Source organism: Lampetra fluviatilis, chromosome 36, assembly GCF_964198595.1.
Source record: "Lampetra fluviatilis chromosome 36, kcLamFluv1.1, whole genome shotgun sequence".
Taxonomy (NCBI): Eukaryota; Metazoa; Chordata; class Hyperoartia; order Petromyzontiformes; family Petromyzontidae; genus Lampetra; species Lampetra fluviatilis.
In genome coordinates, this window is record NC_136310.1 from 1,291,846 (window position 1) to 1,317,284 (window position 25,439).

The following is a 25,439-nucleotide window of genomic DNA, read 5'->3' on the forward strand; positions in this document are numbered from 1 at the left end:
GCTCGTGTGTTGTGCCGGCCTGAACACAAACAGCGCTTGCCACAACAGTCTGTGAAGGCTACATTGGGGATTTTTTTCCTTTTGTGTGTGTGTAGATCTCTGTTGGTGCGTATGTCTGGGTTTGTTTGTATGCATGTCTTTGTTTGTGTACTATACATGTCTGGATGTGTTTGTGGATATGTGTGTGTATTGGTATTCATCGATGTGTATTTGTCTATATGTGCGTTTGTGTATGTGTATCTCTGTTCACTTTTGTGCGTCGTGTCGGCCTTCATAGGCGCGACTCGCTAACAGCACTTGCCCCAAACAGTCTGTTAAGGCTATACAGGGGATCTTTGTCAGCGTGTATTTGTGTGTGTATGAGTGAGACTGTGTCAGTGTGTCAGTGTGTTAGTGCGACTACGTGTAAGTGTGTCAGTACGACTACGTGTCTGTGTGTCAGTGTGTCAATGTGTCAGTGTGTCAGTTTGTCAATGTGTTAGTGTGTCAGTGTGCATGCAGGCTGGTGGTGGGGCGAGTGGTTGGGTGAGTCTGGCAGGTAGCTGGACGGGTAGTCTGACAGGTCGTCAGGCGGGTAGTGGGGTGTGGGTGGTCAGTGACTTTGTTGCGTGGGTAGTCAAATGGGAAGCCGGGTGATTAGTCGGGTGGGTAGGTGGGTGGGTAGTCGGGTGGGTAGGTGGGCGATGAGTCGGGTGGGTAGGTGGGTAATGAGTCGAGCGATGGGTGGCCGGGTGGGCATTGAAAGAGGTGGGCGAGAATAATGAGCGTTCGTCAGAGAGGAATGAAGCAAGAGAAGAATCAGACTCAGAGAATTGATGGGGGGGGGGCAGGGGATTGTGTGTGGAGGGGGGGCTTAGGACATAGGTGGTGGGGGTAGAGAGGGACAGCCACGTGAATCCGAGCCGACTGTGTTCACTAAAAGACGAGCGAGAGAGATGATCCGCGCGTTGATCTGCAGCGCAAACACGAGTTGCGGCGGCGGCCGGGCCACACACGCGGGATTAGCGGCTCCCGGTCGCCACCAACAGCGGCAACTCGGTCTTGTGTCCACGGCAAAAAGAGAAAGGACAAAGTGTGGCTTAAAGCGAGAAAATATAAAGGCGTTTAGGAATGTCCAGCGTGTTGTCCAGCGTGTGTCCGTGTGTGTCCACCGTGTGTCCAGCGTGTGTCCGTGTGTGTCCACCGTGTGTCCAGCGTGTGTCTGTGTGTGTCCACTGTGTGTGCCCAGCGTGTGCCCAGCGTGTCCGTGTATCTGTATAGCAACCAAACACTCGAATCGCACGTTGCTAAGTGTGGAGGGAAAACCCGCAGAACCCAGAGACAAATCCACACGACCACAGGGAGAGACACGCAAACTCCAAATATACAGCAGCAGGCGTCAGGGTCGGGATCGAACCCACGACCTCCTGAATACCAGGCGAGGTAGTTAACATCTCAGAGTCACCGTGATGATGATGAGAAAGAGACACGCAAACTCCAAATATACAGCAGGCGTCAGGGTCGGGATCGAACCTACGACCTCCTGTATACCAGGCGAGGTAGTTAACATCTCAGAGTCACCGTGATGATGATGAGAAAGAGACACGCAAACTCCAAATATACAACCGGCGTCAGGGTCGGGATCAAACCCACGACCTCCTGTATACCAGGCGAGGTAGTTAACATCTCCTAGCCACCGTGATGATGATGAGAGAGAGACACGCAAACTACAAATATACAGCAGCAGGCATCAGGGTCGGGATCGAACCCACGACCTCCTGTATACCAGGCGAGGTAGTCAACATCTCCGAGCCACCGCGGTGGATTCTACTCGCGTGGATTCGGAACGAACAGACAGAGAACCACGCGATTCAGAGTAGGCCGGGCAGACACAGGCAGGGAGACGGAGACAGATAAGACACCCGGGTTGAGGTTCTATTCTACCGGGAAACTTTCCCACACTGATAATGGCCTCACTCGGGGCGTGGGCGCAGCTGTTTTTGATTCTGCGGAACTAATGCACATTTGTTTTGGGATGCAGATATGCAGATAGGCACCGAGGCCGGACACAAGTGAATTGTGGCCCCTAAGTTCAATAGCTCGAACGAAGGGCGGTGCAGTCAGGGGTGGAATTGATTGGAGTCCGGGCGTTGTTGAACATCAGAATCTGAATCTTTATGTAGACTGCGGGAGCAATCCGAAGAGCTATGAAGCTTTATGTTCACAGATGTCCAGCAGGGGGCCGATAAGGACTTTCCAGCAACGAACGCGACAACAACCAGACATGAGTGCAACATGCAGGAGTGGTAAACAAATCGCCCAAAAACACACAAAAATAAAACTACACCTTCCCAATCCTACCAGTCGAAGCCCACTGAGGTATTCAACATATCTGCATGCTACTCCGTGCTCTGCCGGTTTGTGCCAATTCGTGCGGGCGGATGCAATATTGTAAATTCACAGCACCTTGTCAATCCACTGCTGGATGGCGCGTCTCTCCCAAGCTGTGCGAACCGTGGGATGTTGTTGGTAAATGCTTGACCAGGATGGCGAATGTGGGCAGGTGAAAGTGGGAGGCAAGGGTCGGCTCTGCTGTCACTCGCCTCTGATGTGAGTCGTGGCGCGGGAATTGAACTCAGCTGGTCGCTTCACAGCGCAGCGCGCCCTAGACACTGCCCTGTCAATTCTAGATCTGAAGTTTTCGTGACTGCAAAGTGAGCGAAAGCACACCGCTTAAGCTAAGTTGTCCCCAACTGAAGAAGGACGTCGTGATTTAATTTACTTAATTTTTTTACCTACGTGACTTCACCGAAAAAACCGTTGCCACTCCACCCCGCGTTGTATTACGATTGCTACAAGCCCTATCGTACACCATTTAGCAAACCCACGTAACAACAGTGAGTCAAACTGAAGCTGCCTAACAAGACAGGCTTTGTTAAATGAATGCGCCTGGATCACCAGATCCTATTGGCGAGTGCACTCCACATTAACCATTGATTTGGCCACCCTTATATAGAAAACACATTTCACAGGGATGACCTTTGCTGATGAGGCCCAGAAGGTTGAAACTACGCAAGCAAGGGTTTGGCTGCTTAAAGAAATGCCGCTTGATGTTTTCGGTTGATGGACTATGGAAGGGAGTGAGGGGAGTGAGAGGGGAGAGAGCGGAATGAGAGGGGAGAGAGCGATTGAGCGGTTCTCCAATTTCCTTCCATAGCGGCCCCCCCCATACTATGTAACTGCTATTGGCCAAAACATCCCCTAATGCTGAAAAATAAATCGCAGCATGACTCAATTGGATACCACACAGCAGCAGCAGCATCGCTTGCCTACAGCAAAAACCTGGCAGGACCCTCCTTTAAAAGAGTCTCGAGACTCAGCGAGGCATTCCTGGGTAAACGAGTGCAGTGATCGTAACGACGCCGATGACGAGCACGATGACGAGCACGATGACGAGAATGATGACGAGAATGATGACGAGCATGATGACGAGAATGATGACGAGAATGATGACGAGAATGATGACGAGCACGATGACGAGAATGATGACGAGCATGATGACGAGCACGATGACGAAAATGATGACGAGCACGATGACGAGAATGATGACGAGCATGATGACGAGAATGATGACGAGAATGATGACGAGAATGATGACGAGCACGATGACGAGAATGATGACGAGCATGATGACGAGCACGATGACGAGAATGATGACGAGCATGATGACGAGAATGATGACGAGAATGATGACGAGAATGATGACGAGCACGATGACGAGAATGATGACGAGCATGATGACGAGCACGATGACGAGAATGATGACGAGAATGATGACGAGCATGATGACGAGTGGGCAGCCGCAGTGGGAACGGCACCGCCACGGTGTTGCAAGAGGGCGCCTCGCGCTCGTCGTGAGTGTTTGTGTCGCTCACCCACGGGGACGAGACGACAGCTGGGGTCAAAAGGGTCAGCGGACCCCGGGCAACTTTTAGACCACGGGGGTCAGACAAAGCACACTGATACCGCCCCCCCCCGTCCTTTAAATAGGAACGTGCGTCTGCTCGATTGAAGGGCGACACCAAAACATCGCGACGCGCTCACGCTCCACAAATATCGGGCCCATCGGAGTCGCAATCTGTTTGTTCGTCACGCAGCTTTCGTCGTCAGTGCCGTGTTGGGCCGAACAACGTCGCTGTACGCGTGAGACGGACGGGTGGGTCAGGCCGGGTGGGTCAGGCCGGGTGGGTCAGGCCGGGTGGGGCGGGCCGGGTGGGGCAGGCCGGGTGGGTCAGGTCGGGTGGGGCAGGCCGGGTGGGTCAGGCCGGGTGGGGCAGGCCGGGTGGGGCAGGCCGGGTGGGGCAGGCCGGGTGGGGCAGGCCGTAGGGTAGCCTCCTAGACGCCCACCGGGTAGAAGGGGTTCCGCAGCAACATCGACATGCGATCCACCAACCCTCGCAGTTGTTGCTCGACATCAACAGCAGCCGGAGGAAGAATAATTTAAGAATCGATGGATTCCAAAACCATGACAATGTATTTTTTTTTTACCCAACTTAAATGCAAAGAACAGCTGAGGCTGGAGGCAGTGAGGGGGGGGAGGAGGCAGGTAGCATCAGCAGGTGGGAGCAGGGTAGCATTCTTCGAAGGTCTCTTGTTCTCCGCCCCACCCCCGGTTCACCTGTGTTAAGCGAGGGGCACGGCCCACGTGAGTGCATTCATGGCGAGTCCCGGGGCACTTTCTCACGCTGATAAGGAGCCCTGGGACGCACGCGCGGCGGGCGGGCGGGCGGCTGAGGCGGAGGGGCCATTTATGAGTGTCCCATAATCAGTGGCAGCCGCTGTCGAGAATTCATAAAAAAAAAAACCCACCCCTCCCCCCCACCCCACCCCTCCCCCCCCCCTGTCCACCCCTCCCCCCCATCACTACACCCTCCCCCTCCCGAGCCCCCTCCGGCTAAGATGCCGCGTTGCAGGCTTCCCAATTAACAAAAATGTTGCCCAGTCAGCGAATGACAGAATCGTTGTCAATCGACGTAGCGAGCGCTCTCCGTGCAGGTGACGCGGGTGTCGCGTGCGAAGGGAGTGGGGCTCGCCTGGGCCTCGTTGCCGCAGTGGTCTCGTGTTACGCGATGTGGTTTTGTCTCTCTGGCTGTCGCCTGATGATGCTGGTTGTGATTACCGGCGACAACGTCACAGTCGTCGAATTGTAAATGTTGAGGTGGGTTTACTGTACGAGTAACGAATTGGCACGTTCTGTTTCACGTGACAAACCTTACTAATTGGCTGTGTCGGGTGGTGGCGGGTTTAACGACACATTTATGTTTGTGCGATCTAACCCAAAAAATAGCCCCCCCTAAAAAAAAACGTCTACGATGTTTGTATAAGTTGGTATAAGTTGGTATACGTTTGTGTAAATTGGTATAAGTTGTTATAAGTTTGTATGAATTGGTATTAGTTGGTATAAGTTTGTATACATTGGTATAAGTTGGTATAAGTTTGTATAAATGGGTATAGGTTGGTATAAGTTGTGCAATTGTTGCATCTTGCCGTGAAAGGAGTTCTATTCAAATAGAGCGCGTGTCACCCCGAGTTGGAGATTGACCCGAGAGGAAGTGATATTCATAGAACTATTGCTGAGAGCGCTTCGAATGACATTTATTTTTCACGCACGATGGATGGGGGGGGGGCGCTCACAATGTCTGCTACGTGACGGGCCCCACCACGAGCGAACTCGTTGTGGAGAGAAGCTGCACCATGACTCGCCACTTGGCCTGCACCAATAATTATGTTTGATGTCATCCATACGATGCAGGTTTTTTTTAAACAAGGATTGTGCCATTTTTACCAGCTTCCACTTTACACGGGGTCTAACCCCGACGATCAAGAGCCGAGGGGTCACGCAGCAGCAGTGGGTGTCAGGGGCTCTACAGGAGCGACTCCCTCTCCTGCCCATGTGCTCCATCACCTTGTTCTATCGAACCCACGAGAATATTTCAGATATTCGCTCGCGGGGTGGAACGTCAACTTTCTGGTCGGTGCAACGGGGGGGGCCTTGCTCGCCTTTAGGGGCGGGGGGGGCCTGACGATGATGGATGATGACGATGGTGATGATGTCATGAACATTTGTGAATGATATTTTTTTATGCGCCCTTCGTGCTTGTTGTCCATGCGTTCGCTTACACGGCGCGATGGCAGGGAACCAGGGCGGCTCTCGGTGCGGTTCTGGCGTCGAGATCGGAGTGACGAGATCGGAGTGACCAGATCGAGATCGGAGTGACGAATTTGGAGTGCCGAGACGGGCACGTGCTCTGCTCAGCAACAGAACATACATTTGTAAGGGAGGAATCCGATCAGCTATAAAGCTCTTGTTCACAGATGTCCAGGTAGACATCTGGTCGCTGCTGCCAGTCGGACCGTTTCACCGCGGTATATCTCATGCGAACTGATGGCATCGTCCGGCTCAACCACTTTCAGTGGACACAGCACTGACAGCGGATGTTGCTCTACGTCAAGATCGGCCCTACCACGACGACGAAGTGCAAGAGGAGGGATGATGGTGAAGGTGGGCGGAGGCAGTGGATTGATCACGGTTGATGATGGGCAGGATTATGAATCTCATTAATCAGATCTTGAGCGTTACGTAAACAAATGCAAGCAGCGTTCTGCACAACAACAGCAGAATTGTTTATGAAAAAATCGTCCCAAAACGACATTATTTTCAAATGGTCGAGCAGATGAAATCGCGTGGCTGCGTCTTGACGTGGTGAGCACAGTCCCCATGCCTCTGATGGTTACATCCCCATACAATGCCCTATTTATATAATCATCATCATCATCATCATACGTTACGAGACAAGTTCTATCTACTGCTGGCTGAAGGAGCACGCGGCTCAGCGGTAGAAGGTTTGTGGAGTCAACTCCTTGTTTGGTGTTGACTGAAGCCCATCATCCCTCCAGGGATATTAAAATAGGAACCAATTTGAAAGGAAGTCAATCGCAGTTGTCATTTCGAGAGAATCACCCCGACCCCCTCCCGCCATAGGAATATCGAATTTCCACCACCGTCTCGGGGCTGTACACAGGCGATGAGCGTTCGAGTGGGGGAATCGCTTTGACCTTTTGATGCCAGAATTGAGTCTCACGAACTGCACAGGAATCAGGATCTTGATTTAGACTGCAGGAGGAGGAACCCGAGGAGTTATGAAGCTCTTGTTCACAGATGTCCAGCAGGGGGCACGGGGTCAGTAAGTTCCAACAAACAATAAAAAAAACCGATTAGAGTGTAACATGTAGAAAATGTAAGCAAGTCACGAAATTTTGATTACAAATAAAGTGTATTCGTAAAAAATTGCGTAGGTACATCAACTCCTGTCGATTTTTCAAAACTGAAAGCGAGCTCAGGGAAAGGCAGCAAAGAATCAAAATAAGTATCCATACTACTGGAAGAATCCGATGAGCTAGAAAGCTCTTGTTCATAGATGTCCAGCAGGGGCACGGGGTCAGAACGTTACGACATCAAACACAGCACAACAACACGTTGGGAGTGCAAAGTATGCGAATGGTAAACCACATCACTTAAAAAACAAATAAAACTAAACTTCAAATTTTTGTATCTTACCAGGTAAGGTCCAGACCCCACACCAAGACGACTACCAACCAAGAGCCCCCTCCAGAGTGGGGGGGGGGGGGGTCCTCTCTGGCGAGGTCTCTGCTTGCCCTTTGCCTGCGAGGGGTCGCTTATGGCTGCAACTCCGCCCCCGTGATTGATACCCAAGGGTGGACGGCATCCCGAGATCCTGAGATCTGCTCCACCTGAATCTGCCGTTTCCCCAATTACAGAGGAATGGCGATTGGGAATGGTGACAGAGGTGGGGCAGTTGGCAGGAGGTCACTGATGGGACACCGATGGGACACCAGGTGGGACACTGGACAACCCAATTACAATCTCCACCTCCAATCCCTCCCAAGGAGGACTTGGGGGAGGGGCTCAACTCTCCCACCAACCTGCATCCACCAACATCATCAGCCTCGACATCATCAGCCACATCACATGACGATTAGCATCCACCAGTCTCATCCCAATGGGTCTCGTCAGCAGAAGCAGCTTGTCACACACTGATGGAATAACAGATGTTATTGGTTATATTATCATCATCATCAGCAGCAGCCGTGGTCAATCAACTGCTGGATGAAGGCCTCCTCCCCAAGCGGTCGTCACCACCTCTCAGGGTCTCACGAATCTCACGATTCCGCGATGCGACAATCCACCCGCAGCACCTGCACCACGAGCTGATTCCATCGCTCCATCTCCTGTGAGGATGTGATCGCTCTCGCTACCTGAATTCACCTCCACAAACCTTCAGAGAGGGAGAGAGAGGAAAAAAGAAAGCTTTTAATTGAACTCTTTTTTTTTTGCACCACGGGGTTTTTTTTTTTGCGAAAGTCTGCAAGATTTTGCTTTATCTCGTACGCCTGCTCGATATCTCCCCCTCGCTCTCTCTATCTCTCTCTCTTTCTTTCTATTTTAACATTGCTGATGCTATCTCAGGTTTCAGCCAGACCCAGCCAGTCCCCAAACTCACTCAGCCTGCAGCGGAGACTTATTACAATCAAAGTTCCGGGGAAGAGGGAGGCCGGGGGGGGTGTAGTGGTGGTGGAGACTGTTGCCTCGATGTGGCCGACGTGGGTACGGCGTGGCGTGGGCGCTCGGGGACGTTGTCGTGGTCGTGGCTGATTGGTGTGCTTACAACTACACGAACTCCCCTTCACGAACCCGTGAAAGCCTCGCTTGTGTCCAAAGAGCTATTTTTTTCTTCCATGAGGGTCCTGCTACATGGAGCTGCTTGGCCAGTTCCATGTGCGAGTGGGTGGTGAGGTGAGTGGGGTGGTGGGGTGAGTGGGGTGGTGGGGTTGATACGGTGGTGGTGGATTGGTGGTGGGGGTGGTAGTGGGGATGGCGGTGGTGCATCTGACAGTCATCTCAGTCAGTCGACCCATGGCACCTGAGCCTGTCCCGTGACCTCCTGCCAGCGGGCCCTCGACACTTTTCGTGGCTTTAAAGTGCACCTAGCCTGGCACAAGCGCCTCGGTGACGTCAGCGTCACTGAGTGGGTGCAGTGGCTTAGCGCGCTGCGCTCTGAATCCGGTGATCCGAATTCGATTACCGCTCACGACGAACAAACAGTGGCGGACACTTTAACCGGACCCGTCCCTCCCTGAGGTCGATTCAGCCTTAAATTAGTTACTCGGAGCGACGTGTAAACATCATGATTGGGGAGACAAAGGCGGCCGGGCGTGGTTCTGGCCACCCACCCCCTCGTGTACCGTGCCGGCGTTCATAGGCGCTGCTCACTAACAGCCCTTGCCCCAACAGTCCGTGAAGGTTATACGGGGGATCTTTGTCTTTGTGTGTACACAGAGTGGGGGAGGGGGCGAGGTGTGGTTACGAGCACACACGCGCGCGGGCAGGTAAGCGAGACTGAGCTGATTTCTCACACTGATAAGAGACGGAGGTTGGGGGAAAAAATAGCAACACCCCCTCCCACGCAAACACCCCTCCTCCCTCCCCCCAGCCTCTCAGTCACCTCCCACCAAAGACAAAGATTCCCCGTGTAGCCTTAACAGACTCTCTTGCGGCAAGTGCTGTTGAGCCTCAATGAAGGCCTGCACGGCACACGAAAGGGTGGGTGGCCAGCAACCACGCCCGGCCTCCTTTGTCTCCCTCGTGGCGATGTTTGCGCACCGATCTTAGGGGAGGCCCAGGACCGGACCGGTTCAGGTAATTGTCACTGGTGTTGGTTCGATTCCCGCTCATGGAAATCGAACTCGGGTTCGATTAGAACCGCGCAGACAGAGCAGCGCGCTAACCGCTGCGCCACCGCTCCCCACACACTCACTCACACTCACTCATGCGCATTAAACTGTACATAGTCGCCGGGTGATTATTTTAAATTCTCGTCATCTCATCACCTGCCCCAGGTCTGCCTTGGAGCTGTCAGCAACGGCCGCAGTTCCCATTGGTTATAAAAAAAAACAATACAGTATATTTACACAAACATATACATATACACAAACAAATATATACACAACATATATATGTATCCAGGCAATGTGTGTGTTGTGTATTGCCATAGTGGTGCACGAGCACAATTAGCAATCAATCAACGAGAAGAGACAATTCTAATTGGTGACGTTTCGGGCAACGGCCCTCAAATTGATGTCGCAAAACCGGAGCTCATTTTATGTGTCTACGAAGAAGGTCGATTGCCCGAAACGTTGCATATCGCGATATAAATCTTTCATTTGTTGTGTGTCGAGGCCGTGGCGCTACTGGCGTGCGTGTTGAGTTCTCCCGTTGGGCACTCTGCGTGATGTCGGAGACCACGACGAGACTTGTGTGTGTCTCCGTGTTTCAAGTGTCAATACATATGGAGAGAAACAAAAACACAACCCACTTGAGTTGTTATCGTGGGGGGGGGGGTGTTTTTTGTTGACGCTGTTCTTGTTGTGCTTTATTTAAACGTATGTTCGTATATTATTATAATAACAATAATAATGTATTAATTATTTACTTATTTATTTAGGAGCGCCACGCTGAGTCGTAGGACTTTTTCTCCGGGAGGGTCCCGCTGCTGCTACATTGGCGTTTTATTTTAAGATGTTTTCAGCCACCAAAGGATGAGTTGCGTTTATTATTATTATTATTCACGTGGGAGGAAAGCGGAGCACGCGGAGAAACCCCGCGCCTTGCGCGACGGGGCAGCGCTCGATCACCGTACAGATGGAAACAGATGGCGATTAGTCCACACGTTTCTGTACCGCCTTCTCCTGGCGAACCAGGGTTTGGCTCATCCTCAACGCCCACGGGAAGGGAGTTTCACGACGTTTGTGTGCGCGGTGATCCACCAACGCTCGCTGCTGCTGCCTCCTCCACGGCGCTGGATTATAGGCAGCCACGCGCAACAGCAGCAACGTAGCCACCACCACCACTACCAGCACCACTACCACTACCACCGCCCGGCAATTGAATGAACGAGGCTGTGGATTGGTGAAGCGGCGGAGGTTCCTGGCCACGTCTGACGCCGAGGGCTGAGGGGGAGTCTGAAGTGGCTGTCGGGTCACCGGATCAGTGTGGTGAACTATGGTCGAGCAAAAATACAAACTCGATACATTCGTCCGTAACATTCTGCTGCTAAGAAAATTAAGAATTGGCGACGTTTCGGGCAATGGCCCTTCTTCATGGCAGAGAAAACACGATAACGCTGAGTTCTCAGATGTAACAGGACACGTTGCATTATCGTCTGGCAAAGTCCATGATGAAAACATATTTTTGGCGTATTGATTTCACAAACACCAACATCATCTGCGTCACCAAATGAGCCAAATTTGAAAACGTCACCGCGAATAATGCGATTTGGACTCCGCATATCAATCGTCGCTCCCTCCTGGCAGTCGAATGCCCCACGTCATCCTTGCAAATGAGACGTCATCCTGGTCTCCTGAGTTCTCACTCACACAGACTCCAGTGCAGAACCTTTAACCCGCAGCACACGTGACTGTGGCAACGTACTGGCTGGCGTAGCGCCGTCTAGCGGTGACATTTAATCACCGGTCACGCAACAGGGGAATTAAAGTCGCGTTCAATAGATTCATCGTCACGGAGACACCAGGTCAAGTAGAGCTGAACCTTTGTTTGAAATGTTAATTTCGCAACACTTCTAATACATATACAAACGACAAAGATCTTCCCTATAGCCTTAACAGACTGTTAGCGAGCACCTTTGAAGGCCGGAGCGGCTGACGAGGGGGTGCACGAGGCGGTGGGTGGCCAGCAACCACGCCCGGCCGCCTTTGTCTCCCTAATGGCGGTGTTTACGCACCGTGCCAGGTACTCATTTGAGGCTGAGTTGACCGAGGGGAGGCCCAGGACCTGTTCAGATAATCGTCACTGGTGTTGGCCGTGAGCGGGAATCGAACTCGAGTGTTCGCTAACCGCTAGACTACCACTCCCCACGAAACATGTAGACATACACAAAGCTATCGCTCCACAACCTACTCTTAAAAAAACACAAAAAATCTACTTGTCAATAACACTGCGGCCTTAAAAGTAATAATATATCATGGAGAAGGGTCATTGCCCGAAACGTCACCTATTATATGTTGTTATTCTTTTTAGGCCATAGTGATGTTGATGAATGTGTTAAGGTATTATTTTGTTAATTGTACTGGAATTTGGTATACAATCGACCCGATGGATGTGAGCGATGGAAATCAATGTTGGTATTCAATTTGGGCCCCCTAATATTCACAGCGCGGATGGATGTTGATTGGTCTCACTCAGAGGGCAGCGTCGGTCTGAAATTCCACATCGCTCTAAGCCTGGAGCTAAACCCACGTCCGATTAGCGCGGTTGGATACGTACAGTTTGAAACAAGTTCAACATACATACGCAAACACTAATTCAGAGCGTACATGATTATGACTATGCTTGTTTTTCCCCAGGAAAGCCTTACTCAGCGCATTATTGCAGGACTGGTCCTGCCAGGTCGCTTCACAGTAGGGGGCGATGTTGCTGCTGCTCTTTGTGATCCCTTTTGAGTACATTGCAGGCCAACACCGATTACTTTCTACGTTGAGTTGTGTAGCTATGGACGGAAAACTGGAGAAGGCGAATGAAACTCGCGCAGGGCAGGGAGAGAGAAGGAACACACTGACTCCACTTGGAAGGGTGCCCGAGTCAGGAGTCGAAACGTGGAGTTTATTGCTGCGAGCCACGAGTCGTCTCCACCCAGTGCGACCACGCCGCTGCCTCATTCATGCCCCCCGTCGTCAGCAAGCCAGGAGGCCATTCGCCTCCCGTGGAGTTTGACTCACGTAGCAATCAATGCCCTCCCCGCGACAGCCGCGGTGAGTACGATGATCGCAGCAATCACGACGCCGAGAGGATTCATTCTACCCTGACCACGAAACTAACTCACGGCTTCAACCTTCATGAGCCCTACCAATAGACCGACAGCCCAACTACACACCACATAGGCGACCTAGTTAAGGACTGGCCCCCGCCATAGGAATGTGGAATTCCCACCGATGGCTCGTGGCCACCAAGCCAGATTAAAACCACTGTAATGGGTTTGTTTCTTTACTAAGAAATAGACTCGAAGAGTTTACGTTTTGTACCAAATACAATCAGTGCGCACGCGTGTGTGTGTCGGCCAGCATTGTTTACAATAATTTGCACTCCTACACACGAAGTTTGCTGGGGTGTTGGTGGTGACGCTTCGTGGGGGGTAATGTGGGAAGGGGGGATAAAGGGGGGGGGGGAAGGGGGGGTAATGTGGGGAGGGGGGAACTTGTGGGGGGGGGGGGTGCGGGGGAGATGGGGGACTTGGTGGGGGGGGGGATGTGGGGAGGAGAAGGGAAGTGTGGGATGGGGGGAGGGGTGAGTGAAGTGGGTGGTTGGGGCGGTTACAAAAGCAAACACAAAGATCCCCCGTATAGCCGAAACAGGCTGTTCGGGCAAGTGCTGTTAGCGAGCATCTATGCAGGAAGGAACGGCACTCGAGAGGGTGTGTGACCATCAGCACGCCCGGCCACCTTTGTCTCCCCAGTGACGATGTTTACACCGCACCAGCTACTAATTTGATGCCGAGTCGACCTAGGGGAGTCCCGGGTCCTTGTGATGACCACAAGGTGCCGCATGACAAAGAGGCCCCCCCGGGGTGCTGACGAGGGATGTTCAGGCTGTTGGGGCGAGTGCTGCTGCTGCTGTTTGCGAGCACCTACGAAGGAGGGGGGCACACAATGCACGTGGGGGGGGGGGGCGGGCAGAAAACCGCCTTTGTCTCCCCGATGCTAATGTTACGCACAGCACTAGATTATTGATTGAAGGCTGAGTCGACCTAGGAGACGCCCAGCGCGTGTTAGCCGCGGGCGGGAATCGAAATCAGGGTCGCTGGGTTCGTAAGGCGCACACACACAAACACACGTGTACAAAACACACACACAGACACGTACAACACACACGTACAACACACACACAGACACATACAAAACACACACACACAGACACGTACAACACACACATACACATACAACACATACAAAACACACACACACGTACCACACACACACGTACAACACATACAAAACACACACACACAGACACGTACAACACACATACACATACAAAACACACACACACGTACAACACACACACACACAGACACGTACCACACACATACACATACAAAACACACACACACAGACACGTACAACACACACACACACACGTACAACACACACACACACAGACACGTACAACACATACACATACAAAACACACACACACGTACAACACACAGACACGTACAACACATACACAACACACACACACGTGTACAAAACACACACACGCGTACAACACACACAGACACGTACAACACACACAGACACATACAAAACACACACAGACACATACAAAACACACACACACGCACACACTCTCGATATCGTATGATAGTGACACACACACTAAATACACTCACTCGACACGTACACAATCACTACACTCAGACACTCACTGGAGACACACACACAAGTGACACACACACTATAGACACACACACTAGACACACACACACAGTGACACACACACACTATAGACACACACACACACATGTGACACACACACAAGTGACACACACACACACTAGTGACACACACTAGTGACACATACAGTACACACACACACATAGTGACACACACACACACAGTGACACACACACAAGTGACACACACACACAGTGACACACAAGACACACACACAAGTGACACACACACAGTGACACACACACACAGTGACACACACAGTACACACACACACAGTGACACACACACGCGCCACACTCTCCTCCCTCTCCCCCTTTTCCCGCGCGCGCGCGCCCAGCACGCGCAGCGCCCCGCGCCGCGCAGCGCGCCAAGTCGCGAGCCCCGCCCCACGCAACCCCCACGACCCCCACCACCCCCCCACCACGACCCCCACCACGACCCCCACCACCACCACCCCCTCAAATTACCCCGATCGGACACGCACTCCCACACTCCCTCCCCTCTCACTCCACCCCCCCCTCTCACTCACCCCACCCTTCACTCACTCTCTCACTCCATCTCTCACTCACTCACTCCATCTCTCACTCCCTCCCCTCTCACTCCACCCCCCCCCTCTCACTCACCCCACCCTTCACTCACTCTCACACTCCATCTCTCACTCCATCTCTCACAATCACTCCCACTCTCACTCTATCTCTCACTCACTCCCTCTCTCACTCCCTCCCTCACTCCATCTCTCACTCACTCACCCCACCCTTCACTCACTCTCTCACTCCCTCCCCTCTCATTCACTCTCTCACTCCATCTCTCACTCACTCTCTCACTCCATCTCTCATTCACTCTCTCACTCCATCTCTCACTCCCTCTCGCCCACCATCTCTCACTCCCCCTCCCAACCACTCCATTCCAATAACCCTCCAACATCCGACTGCAGCGTCGCGTTGAGAAAGGACATCACTATGACCGTACCACTTCGCTCTCCGCACTCCGAGCAATTCAGCTCCTCTTCCCCGCCGGTGGCTTCACACTTCTCGCGACTGGATTTACGTATTTTATTTGTTGTTATTGTCGTCAAATTCAGCCATGAAAAGTCCACCGTGACGCCTATTAGCGTGGCCATCCAACCGCGGATTAAGAATGACCGGCGGTAACTGTGAAAACTTACAGTACGGCAGTAATACAACAAACCAAGAAGGGCCATTTACCGAAACGTCGTCTTCTGGCCACACACGCGCGCTGTTGCCGACGAGTCGATTGGAGTTGTGGGTTGTCAACTTCTTCCTGGGCACGGCGACTGATGTAGCTGCAGAGCGTCAACGAGCAGGTCACACTCAGAGGGTCAGGCCAGACACACTCTTGTGCGCACCACTGCAACGCAGCAGCAGCAGCATCGCCCAACTGCTTGTAAACAAACTTAACAGCTTAACAACAACAACAGTAGGCAGTGCAGTACAGCAAGTAGGCGCGTGACTTCCGAGTTGTATCTGGACTGCGAGTGGGAGCCGCGGTGGCTAGGAGATGTTAACTACCTCGCCTGGTACACAGGAGGTCGGGGATTCGATCCAGACCCTGACGCCTGCTGCTGTATATTTGGAGTGTGCGCGTCTCTCTCTGCCCGTCGTAGCGTGGGTTTTCCTCCGGGTCCTCCGGTCTTCCCCTCCACATTTATAAACACGAGTTCAGAGTATTTCGGTCGCTCTACATTTCCAACGTGATAAGCCACTTCGTCGAGCTATCACGTTGCTGCCAGCTCGCTTCTGAGAGCTTCATAGTTTAAGTTTAGTTCCCCCCTCCCCACCCCCCTCGTGTGACGACGACTCATGCGCCACAGCTGCCCCGGCACCCTCGGCAGAGACACGAGGCGAGGTCTCTTCCCACGCGCCGTGATCGACACACGGGGCAGGGGGTGCCACTTGGCGCTGTGAACCCGCATGCCCGAGTTCAATTCCTGGTCCAGGCTTTGGAATCGGTGGCGAGTGATGGTTTTATCTGAACAGGTCACCCGAAGGATCCTTCCTGCTCGCGATGTCTTGTTAAAAAAAAACGTTTAAAGGTGTTGGCTGCGGAGGTTTTTGCCCCAGAGGAAATTGCATTAAGGTCTGATTCGTATTAATTGCCTCGGGCATGCGATAATAATGTAGCGGAGGCATTCGTTGAAGTGTAGAGGGCAGCTAATAATGCGCGTAATTCGAGATGTGCGTGTGGAGACGCGCGTGGTGATGCTGCTGCTTGGTTTTAAATAACAAAAAAATCCCCACAACTTTTCCCACCAAGCTACCACCGCTGCCACATCAGCAGCACAACGAATCGTCATCGCCACGATCGCCATCGCCAGTGTTGTTAATGAGTCATCATGGTCATTATAATTCACATTACTACCGTAATCAACAGCAGTCATCATCAACTGCATTGTTCCCATCGCCACAAAGACCAGCGTCAGCAGAACCATTACACCATCCCTCCACCACCGCCACCACCATCATCATCAGCAGCAGCAGCGCCATCATCACAAACCACGCCAATAGCAGCGAACCCCTATCTCCATCCATCCGCGTCCCCAGGTTTTAACCCAAAAGCCACCCGCGACATCTCTCCACACCAACTCCCATCATCATCACGCGCCCTCAAACATCCCCCACCCCGCGACCCCCCAATCATCCCCCACCCCCACCCCCCTCATCTCCCTCCTTTCCCAAACGTCGGCCGCGCGTGCCTGCAGGGGTGACTCATCCGTGGCACGCGCGCCCATTGGCCGACCCGAGTGTGGGAAAGCAGTCGCGCGGAGTTTCACAGACGGCCCAGGAATGTAAAGCCCGCTCCCTTCCCTACCCCCAACACCCCGCACACACGCGCGCACCCTCCTTCCACACACACACGCGCACCCCTCCCTACACACACACACGCGCACGCGCGCGCACCCCCTTGCTCCCTACGCACGCACGCGCAGCGCACGGTCGCGCACACGCCTCGCCCCGAGCCGGCCCCGCCACCACAGCCATCATCATCATCACCACCACTGCGGGCATCCCTACCCCCCACTCCACCTTACCACCTCCCTCCTCCCCGCCGCCACCATCAGCAAACTCGGCCAAGAATCATAAACCTTCCTCCCCCCACTCCACAAACCACCCACCCACCCACCTCATCCTTCACCCTCCCCCCAGCCACCCCCCTACCCAGCCACACGCGTCTCGCCCCCTATAAAAGGCGAGCCACGAGGCTGTTGTGACCCACAACACGCGCAGGGCTCCCACCACCGCACCGACCGCACCGACCGCGCGCTGCTCGCGTAGCTGCCTGTCTCTGGTCACCGACTCGGCGTGAAGACCCTTCGGCAGCAGCAGCAGCATCACCATGCCCGTGGACACTCTCGACAAGAATGCCTCGTCTCCCGTGGCCGCGTCGACCGCTTGCAACGCGGCGGCGGCGCCCCCAGACAAGCCCAAGTCGGCGAGCGAGCATCGCAAGGTGATGACCAGCGACGGGAATGATGATAGCTTCGGGCTGCCGTGTGGCGTCACGTTCACGTTACGTAGGAGCCGACCTGAGTTGCTGAGTGTGCGATTATAGGGTGTTCAGTTAAATCATCAGCTGAGCTTTTGCTTTCATTCATTACCGAAGGGTGATTAGCAGTGGATCGAGGATGGTTTGGTACGAATATTGCGATAATGATAATTACGATGATAGGGAATGGCTTCGTTAATTGTGCACTCATATTTGCGGTGAGGATATACAGAGAGCAGACGCAACTGTTACGCATTGAACACGCGCCTTGACTTCGCTTTCATTGTCGCTGATTGCTGCTTTAACGACTGCTTTCGCCAACTTTTTGCCATTGCAGTCGACCAAGCCGGTGATGGAGAAGAGGAGGAGGGCTCGAATTAACGACAGCCTCAATCAGCTCAAAGCCCTCATCCTGGAAGCTCTCAAGAAAGACGTGAGTTCCGCACCGTGACGGAATTGTTCAACACAACAAATAACTTTATTTAAACAATCGCCCACTCGCTCACAACGTTCTTCCAAGCGCGCGTCTCACCTAACGATGTGCCTCCTCTCCCAACAGAGCTCCCGACATTCGAAGCTGGAGAAAGCGGACATCCTCGAGATGACGGTGAAACATTTGAGAAGTCTGCAGAGACTCCAAATGAGCGGTGAGTAACGTAACATTCATGTGCTGCGCAACCGCGACCACTCATGCCACACACACACACTCCGCTCGCGGTATATTCATTCTACAGAACGATACATTGCTATTTTACTACTGCTACTGTGTAAATACATCTATCCTCCGGCAGATATCTTGTAGCGCGCATGTTGTAGTTTCGCCAAAAAAAATTCTAAAGTTTCAAAAGTTGTGGTGCACGAAGTCGACTTTAAAAAACACAGATCGCGCGCGTGATTCCCGCGTAGCAGTTCAAGCAGCGTGACACTCAACTCCCTCTCCCCGTCTCTCCCTCCTCCCTGCCCCCCTCCCCGACCACCCAACAGCCGCCCTGTGCGCAGCAGACCCGGGCGTGCTGGGCCGCTACCGCGCGGGCTACAGCGAGTGCGTGAACGAGGTGACGCGGTTCCTGTCCACCAGCGAGGGGGTCCACGCCGCGGTGCGGACGCGCCTCTTGGCGCACCTCGCCGACTCCATGGCGGGCATCCCCGCCGGGACCGGTGGGGGGGTCTCCCCTTCCCCCCTCGCCGCGTCGGGGAACCCCCCAGCGCTGTCTCCCCTCGCCCTCCACGGAGCCGCGCTGCCCGTCTCATCCTCCTCCACCAACTCATCGGTGTCCTCCGCCACGAACTCCTCCGGCGGCGCCTTGAGTTTGAGCGCTCGCCTGGCCGCGTACGGGGCCGCTGGCGTGCAGGTCATCCACACGGCGGAGGGGCCCTTCGCCTTCATCATGGCCAAGGGCGCGCAGTGCGGCGCCGGGTTCCCCCAGCAGCCCGGGCCCGTGATGGTGCCGCTTTTTGCGGGCGGTGTCGAGGGACAGCAGCAGCAGCATTCTCCACCCAGCAGCCCCCCCGTCAAGCCGGGCTCGCCCCCCCTTCTGGGTTCCACCTCCATAAGCCCAGTCGTGCGGGGACAAGCGCGGCACGGCCAGCCCCTCCAGCCGGTGCACAGGGCCTCCGCAGCCGTGTGGAGGCCCTGGTGATAGATGGACGCCCCCCCCCACCCTCACCCTGCCCACCACCCGTCCTCTCATGGGGCCAGAGATGAAACTCGTGGAGACAAAATATATGCCACGTGGGTCACAACAAGCCAGAGTTTGTGCCCACGTGAGGCCCTCAAATGATCAATCGCTGCTTGGGCCACGGGGTTTTGTTGTTGTTCAATTCTCCTTCCAGACGTTTGCAATGAAAATCAAACCACGCCGTGCCTCTCCGGCCCCCGTGGTGTCCACACGCACTGCGGGCCTCGCCTCAAACGTATCACTGCCACGCGCGTCTCCCTGAGAACGCAACGCGAATTGTGCCTTCTTCACAATACTCCTCGTCGGCGTCTTCGACGTTCGAAGCCCCAACGCGATTCGTTTGGTGAAAGAGAGCCGCGCGCGTGCCTCTCAGCGCGATTTTTGTACAGAGCGTGGTCGCTGTCAATACGTTTCACTCTCGTTGCTGTTGTTGTTGTTTTTAAATTATGCCTAATATATGTCGTATGCGCGAAGATGTACATCATTGTGACGGCAGTGAGCGCGTGTCGTCAACGCGTGCCGATATTCGCCCTTGTAGGGCGGTGAAACATTTTTTTTTTACCAAAAAAAAAGAGCCTCTGCTGCTATATGACACCATCATCATCTCGACACGGTGATGGTAGTTAATAAAAAAGAACACATTTTATATATCTATAACGGTGTGTCGCTCTTCTTTTCTTCCAACTCACTCGCGTCCTTCCCCCTCAACCCCCTCCTCCTCTACCCACTGGACTGGCACCGATCCCTCTCCAATCTGATGCGTGTAGCGAACTCCCCAAGTCGCATGACGCCAGTGTCAAGGGTTGAAAGTGTCCCGGTGGCTCAAACGTGGCTACTTCGCAGAGCGCGTTCCCATTGGCGTTCGTAAGCAGCAAGTACTGGATGATTCCACATTACCTGGGACGAGGGCAAGTACGTCCAATTAAACGACCAGCTGATCATCACCGGGTGGTGCTCGTTACTTTATCGGCCGTGGAGACAAGCAGACAGGATGGGTTCACACGACCCTCGTTGACTTGGCTTCGTAATAATCATCCTTACGGGGGGGTGGGTCTCTAAATCGAGTACCACTGTGTGGCTACGACCTGCACACGTGCAGCACACGATTGGGGCGTCACGCGGGGCATGGGGGAGGGGCGGGGAGCACGTGACCATACTTCACCACGCTGGTCAATGCGGGCTGGTGAAGGCAGGGGAACCCTAGCCGTGGGAGCATAGAAGAACGGTACAATAGTGGATATTGCTGTGATGCTGCTCGTAGCGTATCCCCTCGGCAGCAGGTAGCCGATAGCACCTGTTATGCACGGTGGTCTCCCAACTCGGCCTGTGCCTGGCTGTTGTCCATCCAGGCGTTGTCCAGCCTCAACAATCCTGCTCAGCTTCCGCGGTCTGACGAGATCGGGAAGAATTTCCGTGCCACTTTGGCCACAGGCTGTCGTCAATCGAGCACCTCCACACACCACGGGCTGCCCATCTCCTCCGGCGTCCTTTATTCTTCATCATCTCTGCCTGTGTGATGTGGTAGCATACGCAACGCAGCGACATCACAGTCGTTTGTCATAGGAACGTGGAATTGGCACCACTGGCTTATAAAGTCCACCTCCCGGCATATGTGGGTGGGTGCCACCCGCGATGTTCCTGCCTGAGTCAGGGGGGGGGGGGTGGAGTCGGGGGGGGGGCCGTGCGGTGATTGAGATGTGGGGCCAGCGATGGTTTTTGTGTAAACACGGCCGCGTTGGGTATACCACTCTGGACAATTTCACTTCGCACTGCCCAAACACAAACTCAATCCCCTACACACAAACTCAATCCCCTACACACAAACACACGCACTCAACACCTACACACGCCTGCTGCCTTTTGGCCTCAAACACAACCAACAATTAAGTGACCCGTCACACAGCGGCAACATCATCGTGAACGGGGGGTGGGAGCAGTGGCGCAGTGATTAGCGCGCTGGGGATTTGAACACTTAAACACATGGCCACACACGTTTCTAGCCGCATCAGCTTGGAGCGTACGGTGGCTATTATAGTCACGACATCGTCACAGCCACAAGCATCACACTATTGTGTGAAGATATGTGATGATGGTTGCAGTCGGGTATGGTTTAGTGGATAGTGAGCGCACTGCGTTATGAACCCGGCGACCTGAGTTCGATTCCCGGCCACGGCTAATTAACATCAATGGAAAATGACATCGTAACAGCCGGAGGGTGTAAGTATGATCGATTGTATGCCGATACGCTCCCGTAACGCCTTGCAGCCAGCTTGAGGTCACTACATTCACCGACACGATAAAACATCGATTAATGCAATGCCTACACGCGCCTATGCGTTGAATCGAGAATGGGAAGTATAGTTACACTTCACATACTTCTAATTTACAACCCTTTTTCTGGATGAAGGTCTTCGGTGTGCCTGGCCATACTTCGCCACGCGTTCCAGTGTGGTGGCTCGGAGGCTGTTGAAACGTCAAACGTCACCGATGTGATCCGTGGTCTGAGATCGACCTCAGGTCGTCGGGTTCACAGCGCGGTGCGATGCCCACGAATCGGACCCATGAGAGCCGTTCCTGGGACTTCACCAGCAAGGGATTGATCGTCGCTCATGATGATGGTGTTGCACATTAGCCCGTGCGAGTCGCCTGGTGTGGAGGTGTCAACATCCCCAGGGGGCAGCGTGGGTAAACTTTACCCGAGCGAGCCGTGGTGTTAAGGCCCACAGTAAAGTATATAAACGTACACACACACACGGAAAGATCAGGCGTATGGGCTGCTAGACTGTCGGGCAAAGTGCTGTTAGCGAGCAGGTATTAAGGAGAGAAAAAAAATACTCATTCGACATTAAAACTACATGCGACGTCTTGGGCAATAACCCTTCTCACGAAGAAGGGACAATGGCCGAAACGTCGGCCATTATATACATCTATTTTAAGACCACAGTGTTATTGACGAATTTGTAGAGTTTTTTTTGCATCGTGTAATCGTGTAATCTAATCAGCGGACAGGGGGCCCAGTTGAAATGACGCAGTTGAAAGGAGCTGGTCTCGAGTACAGGATCAGTCCGGCCCGACCCGTCCCGACCTGCTTCTAAGTGATCGTGGGAACGCAGCAGCAAGCAGAGTGGTGTTGAAGACAAGGGCCCCCTTTATACTTTCGAATGTTCGGGGCTCGCGGAATGCACGTTGATACATACAAAGTAATCTAAAGATGCCTCGGTCCTCCGATGGTGATGAGCTCATCATGCCTTCAACAATACCGCGCGAGCGTCAGAGAGGGCGGGGAAGCGATGGCCATTGGGTGGAATTCCTCCTCTCTTTGAACTGCAATGATCTTTGTGCGTCCTTGTGAATGAATATGCGTGCGTAGCAGCAGGCGGGATGGAGTGTGTGTTAATGTGAATGTGTGTATGTATGATGGGGGAGCGGTGTTGTAGTCGTTAGCGCGTTGCGTTACGAACCCGGCGCCCCGAGTTTAATCCTCACCTGTAACGATTATCTGAACTGGTCCTGGGCCTCCCCTAGGTCGACTCAGCCTTAAATGAGTACTTGGAGACAAGGGCGTGGTGTTGACCACCCAGCCCCTCGTGTGTTCACGAACAGCACTTGCCTGAACAGTCTGTGAAGGCTATACGGGAGATCGTTGTCTTTGTGGGTGTGTGAGCGTGCGTGATGGTTTTTTTTTCTCTCGTGCGTGTGTGTGTAAAACTAATGCGTATTTGGGCGTGGTTGTTAATGCGTTTGTCAATAATGCTCGTGTGTTTAATGTGTGTGCGCGTGTGTGCATCGATGCGTGTAAGCCGAATGTTTGTGTGCGTGCATGGGAACTGCGCTCGTAAACCGGCGACCCGAGTTCGATTCCCGCTCACGGTCAATACAAGTTAGGATTATCTGAACCGGTTCCTGGGCGTTCTCTAGGTCGACTCAGCCTCAACTGAGTACCTGGTGCGATGTGTAAACATCTCTACTGGGGAGACAAAGGCGGCCGGGCGTCGTGCTGTCCTCTCATGCGCCGTCCCGGCCTTCATAGGTAATCGCTAATGGCACCTTGATGTCGGTGTGATCTACTATTATTCTAAGTGTATACCACCCTATGCGTGTGTGTATGCGTGTCACAGTTCAACTTCCCCTCAATTGGACTCCTCCTGGTGCCATGTCGCGTTTACGTTTGGGTCTCTGCGCGTTGTCAAATCGGCGGTGGCTAACGGCACCTTCGCCCACCGTCTGTTGACGGCGACACGAGAGGGAGTCTTGAGTCTTGAGTCTCTGTGTGTGTGGGAATGCCTGAGCGGCTGTTCGTGGAGTAGGCGCCGTGGGGAGCGGTGGCGCAGCGGTTAGCGCGCTGCGCTACGAACCGTGGCGACTCCAGTTCAATTCTCACTCACGGGTTGTGCCTCCTCTAGGTCGACTCGGCCTAAAAGGAGTACCTGGAGCGGTGTGTGTGTAAACATCGCTGCTGCGGAGACGAAGGCGGCCGGGCGTGGTGCTGGCCACCCCCCCCTCGTGTGCCGTGCCGGCCTACTCGCTCACAGCACTTGTCTCAACAGTCTGTTAAGGCTACACGGGGGATCTTTGTCTTTGTGAATGTTTGTGTGTATGCCCCTGAGCACTTCGCGCGTGTCCGTGTGTATATGCGTGTGCCTTTATGTTAATGTGTATGTTAATGTGTTTGCGTGTTAGTGTATGTGAGTGTATGTTAATGTGTATGTGCATATTAATAAGTGTGTTAGTGTGTGTGTGTTATAGTGTATGCTAGTGTGTGTATTAGTGTGTGTGTGCTCATGACCGGCTCCGATTTGACAGCAGAGGTCTCACTCAGAATCAGTCGAGCGGCATTATCTTTTCATCGGTTGCGTAACGCTGTGTGGAAGCTACCTGGTCTGTCGCTCCGCACGAAGCTTCAGGTCTTCTCGGCCACGGTCATTCCCTCCCTTCTCTACGCTTGCGAAACGTGGACCCCCCTAGTGGAGCATCTTCGCCGGTTGGAAACATTTAGGCTGGCCTGCCTACGATCCATCCTGGGTTTAACCAGGCTGGATTGTGTGAGGAGCTCACAAGTCCTTGAAAGATCTGGGCAAAGTCCCATCAGTGAGCTCCTCCGGCAGGCAAGGCTGCGTTGGCTGGGTCATGTAGCCCGCATGCCCAGCCACCGCATGCCTAAACAGCTTTTGTTCGGCCGGATCCAGGGGGCTAAACGGGCGCAGCACGGGCTAGAGAAGAGATGGAGTGATGTGGTACAGGAGGACGTGGAGCTGAGTGGACTTGCCTATGACTGGTACCAGCGGTGTCAAGATCGGCCTCAGTGGAGGAGGCTCGTGAAGGACGCTACTGGGCAGTTGGAGGCAGTCGCCCTCCAACAACAACGGAGGGCGGAGGAGCGACGCTCACAACAACGAGCGGAGCGCCGGGTGGTTAGGGCACAGCAAGTTGGCACAGTAGGGGGCACAGGTGGTGCCATCAGCCAGTCATCTCGGTCATCTCGGTCAGTCGACCCGTGGCACCTGGGTCTGCCCCGTGACCTCCTGCCAGCGGGCGTTCGACACTTCACGTGGCCTCAGGGTGCACATGGCCTGGCACAAGCGTCGTGGTGACGTCACCGCCACTTAGTGGCGAATGGCGGTTGTTGTTGTTGTTAGTGTGTGTGTTAGTGTGTGTATGTTAATGTCTGTA

The 25,439-nt window shown here is 53.6% G+C and overlaps 1 protein-coding gene across 1 annotated transcript; it reads left to right on the forward strand.

Moving 5' to 3' along the window:
- Positions 1-17,819: 17,819 nt before the first annotated feature.
- On the forward strand, positions 17,820-20,401 carry LOC144945158 (transcription factor HES-1-B-like). Its single transcript, XM_078873445.1, has 4 exons — positions 17,820-18,054; positions 18,428-18,523; positions 18,650-18,737; positions 19,075-20,401. Exons 1-4 carry the CDS (start codon positions 17,941-17,943, stop codon positions 19,728-19,730), a joined length of 954 nt encoding a protein of 317 aa, XP_078729571.1. The 5' UTR covers positions 17,820-17,940; the 3' UTR covers positions 19,731-20,401.
- The last annotated feature ends 5,038 nt before the right edge of the window (positions 20,402-25,439 follow it).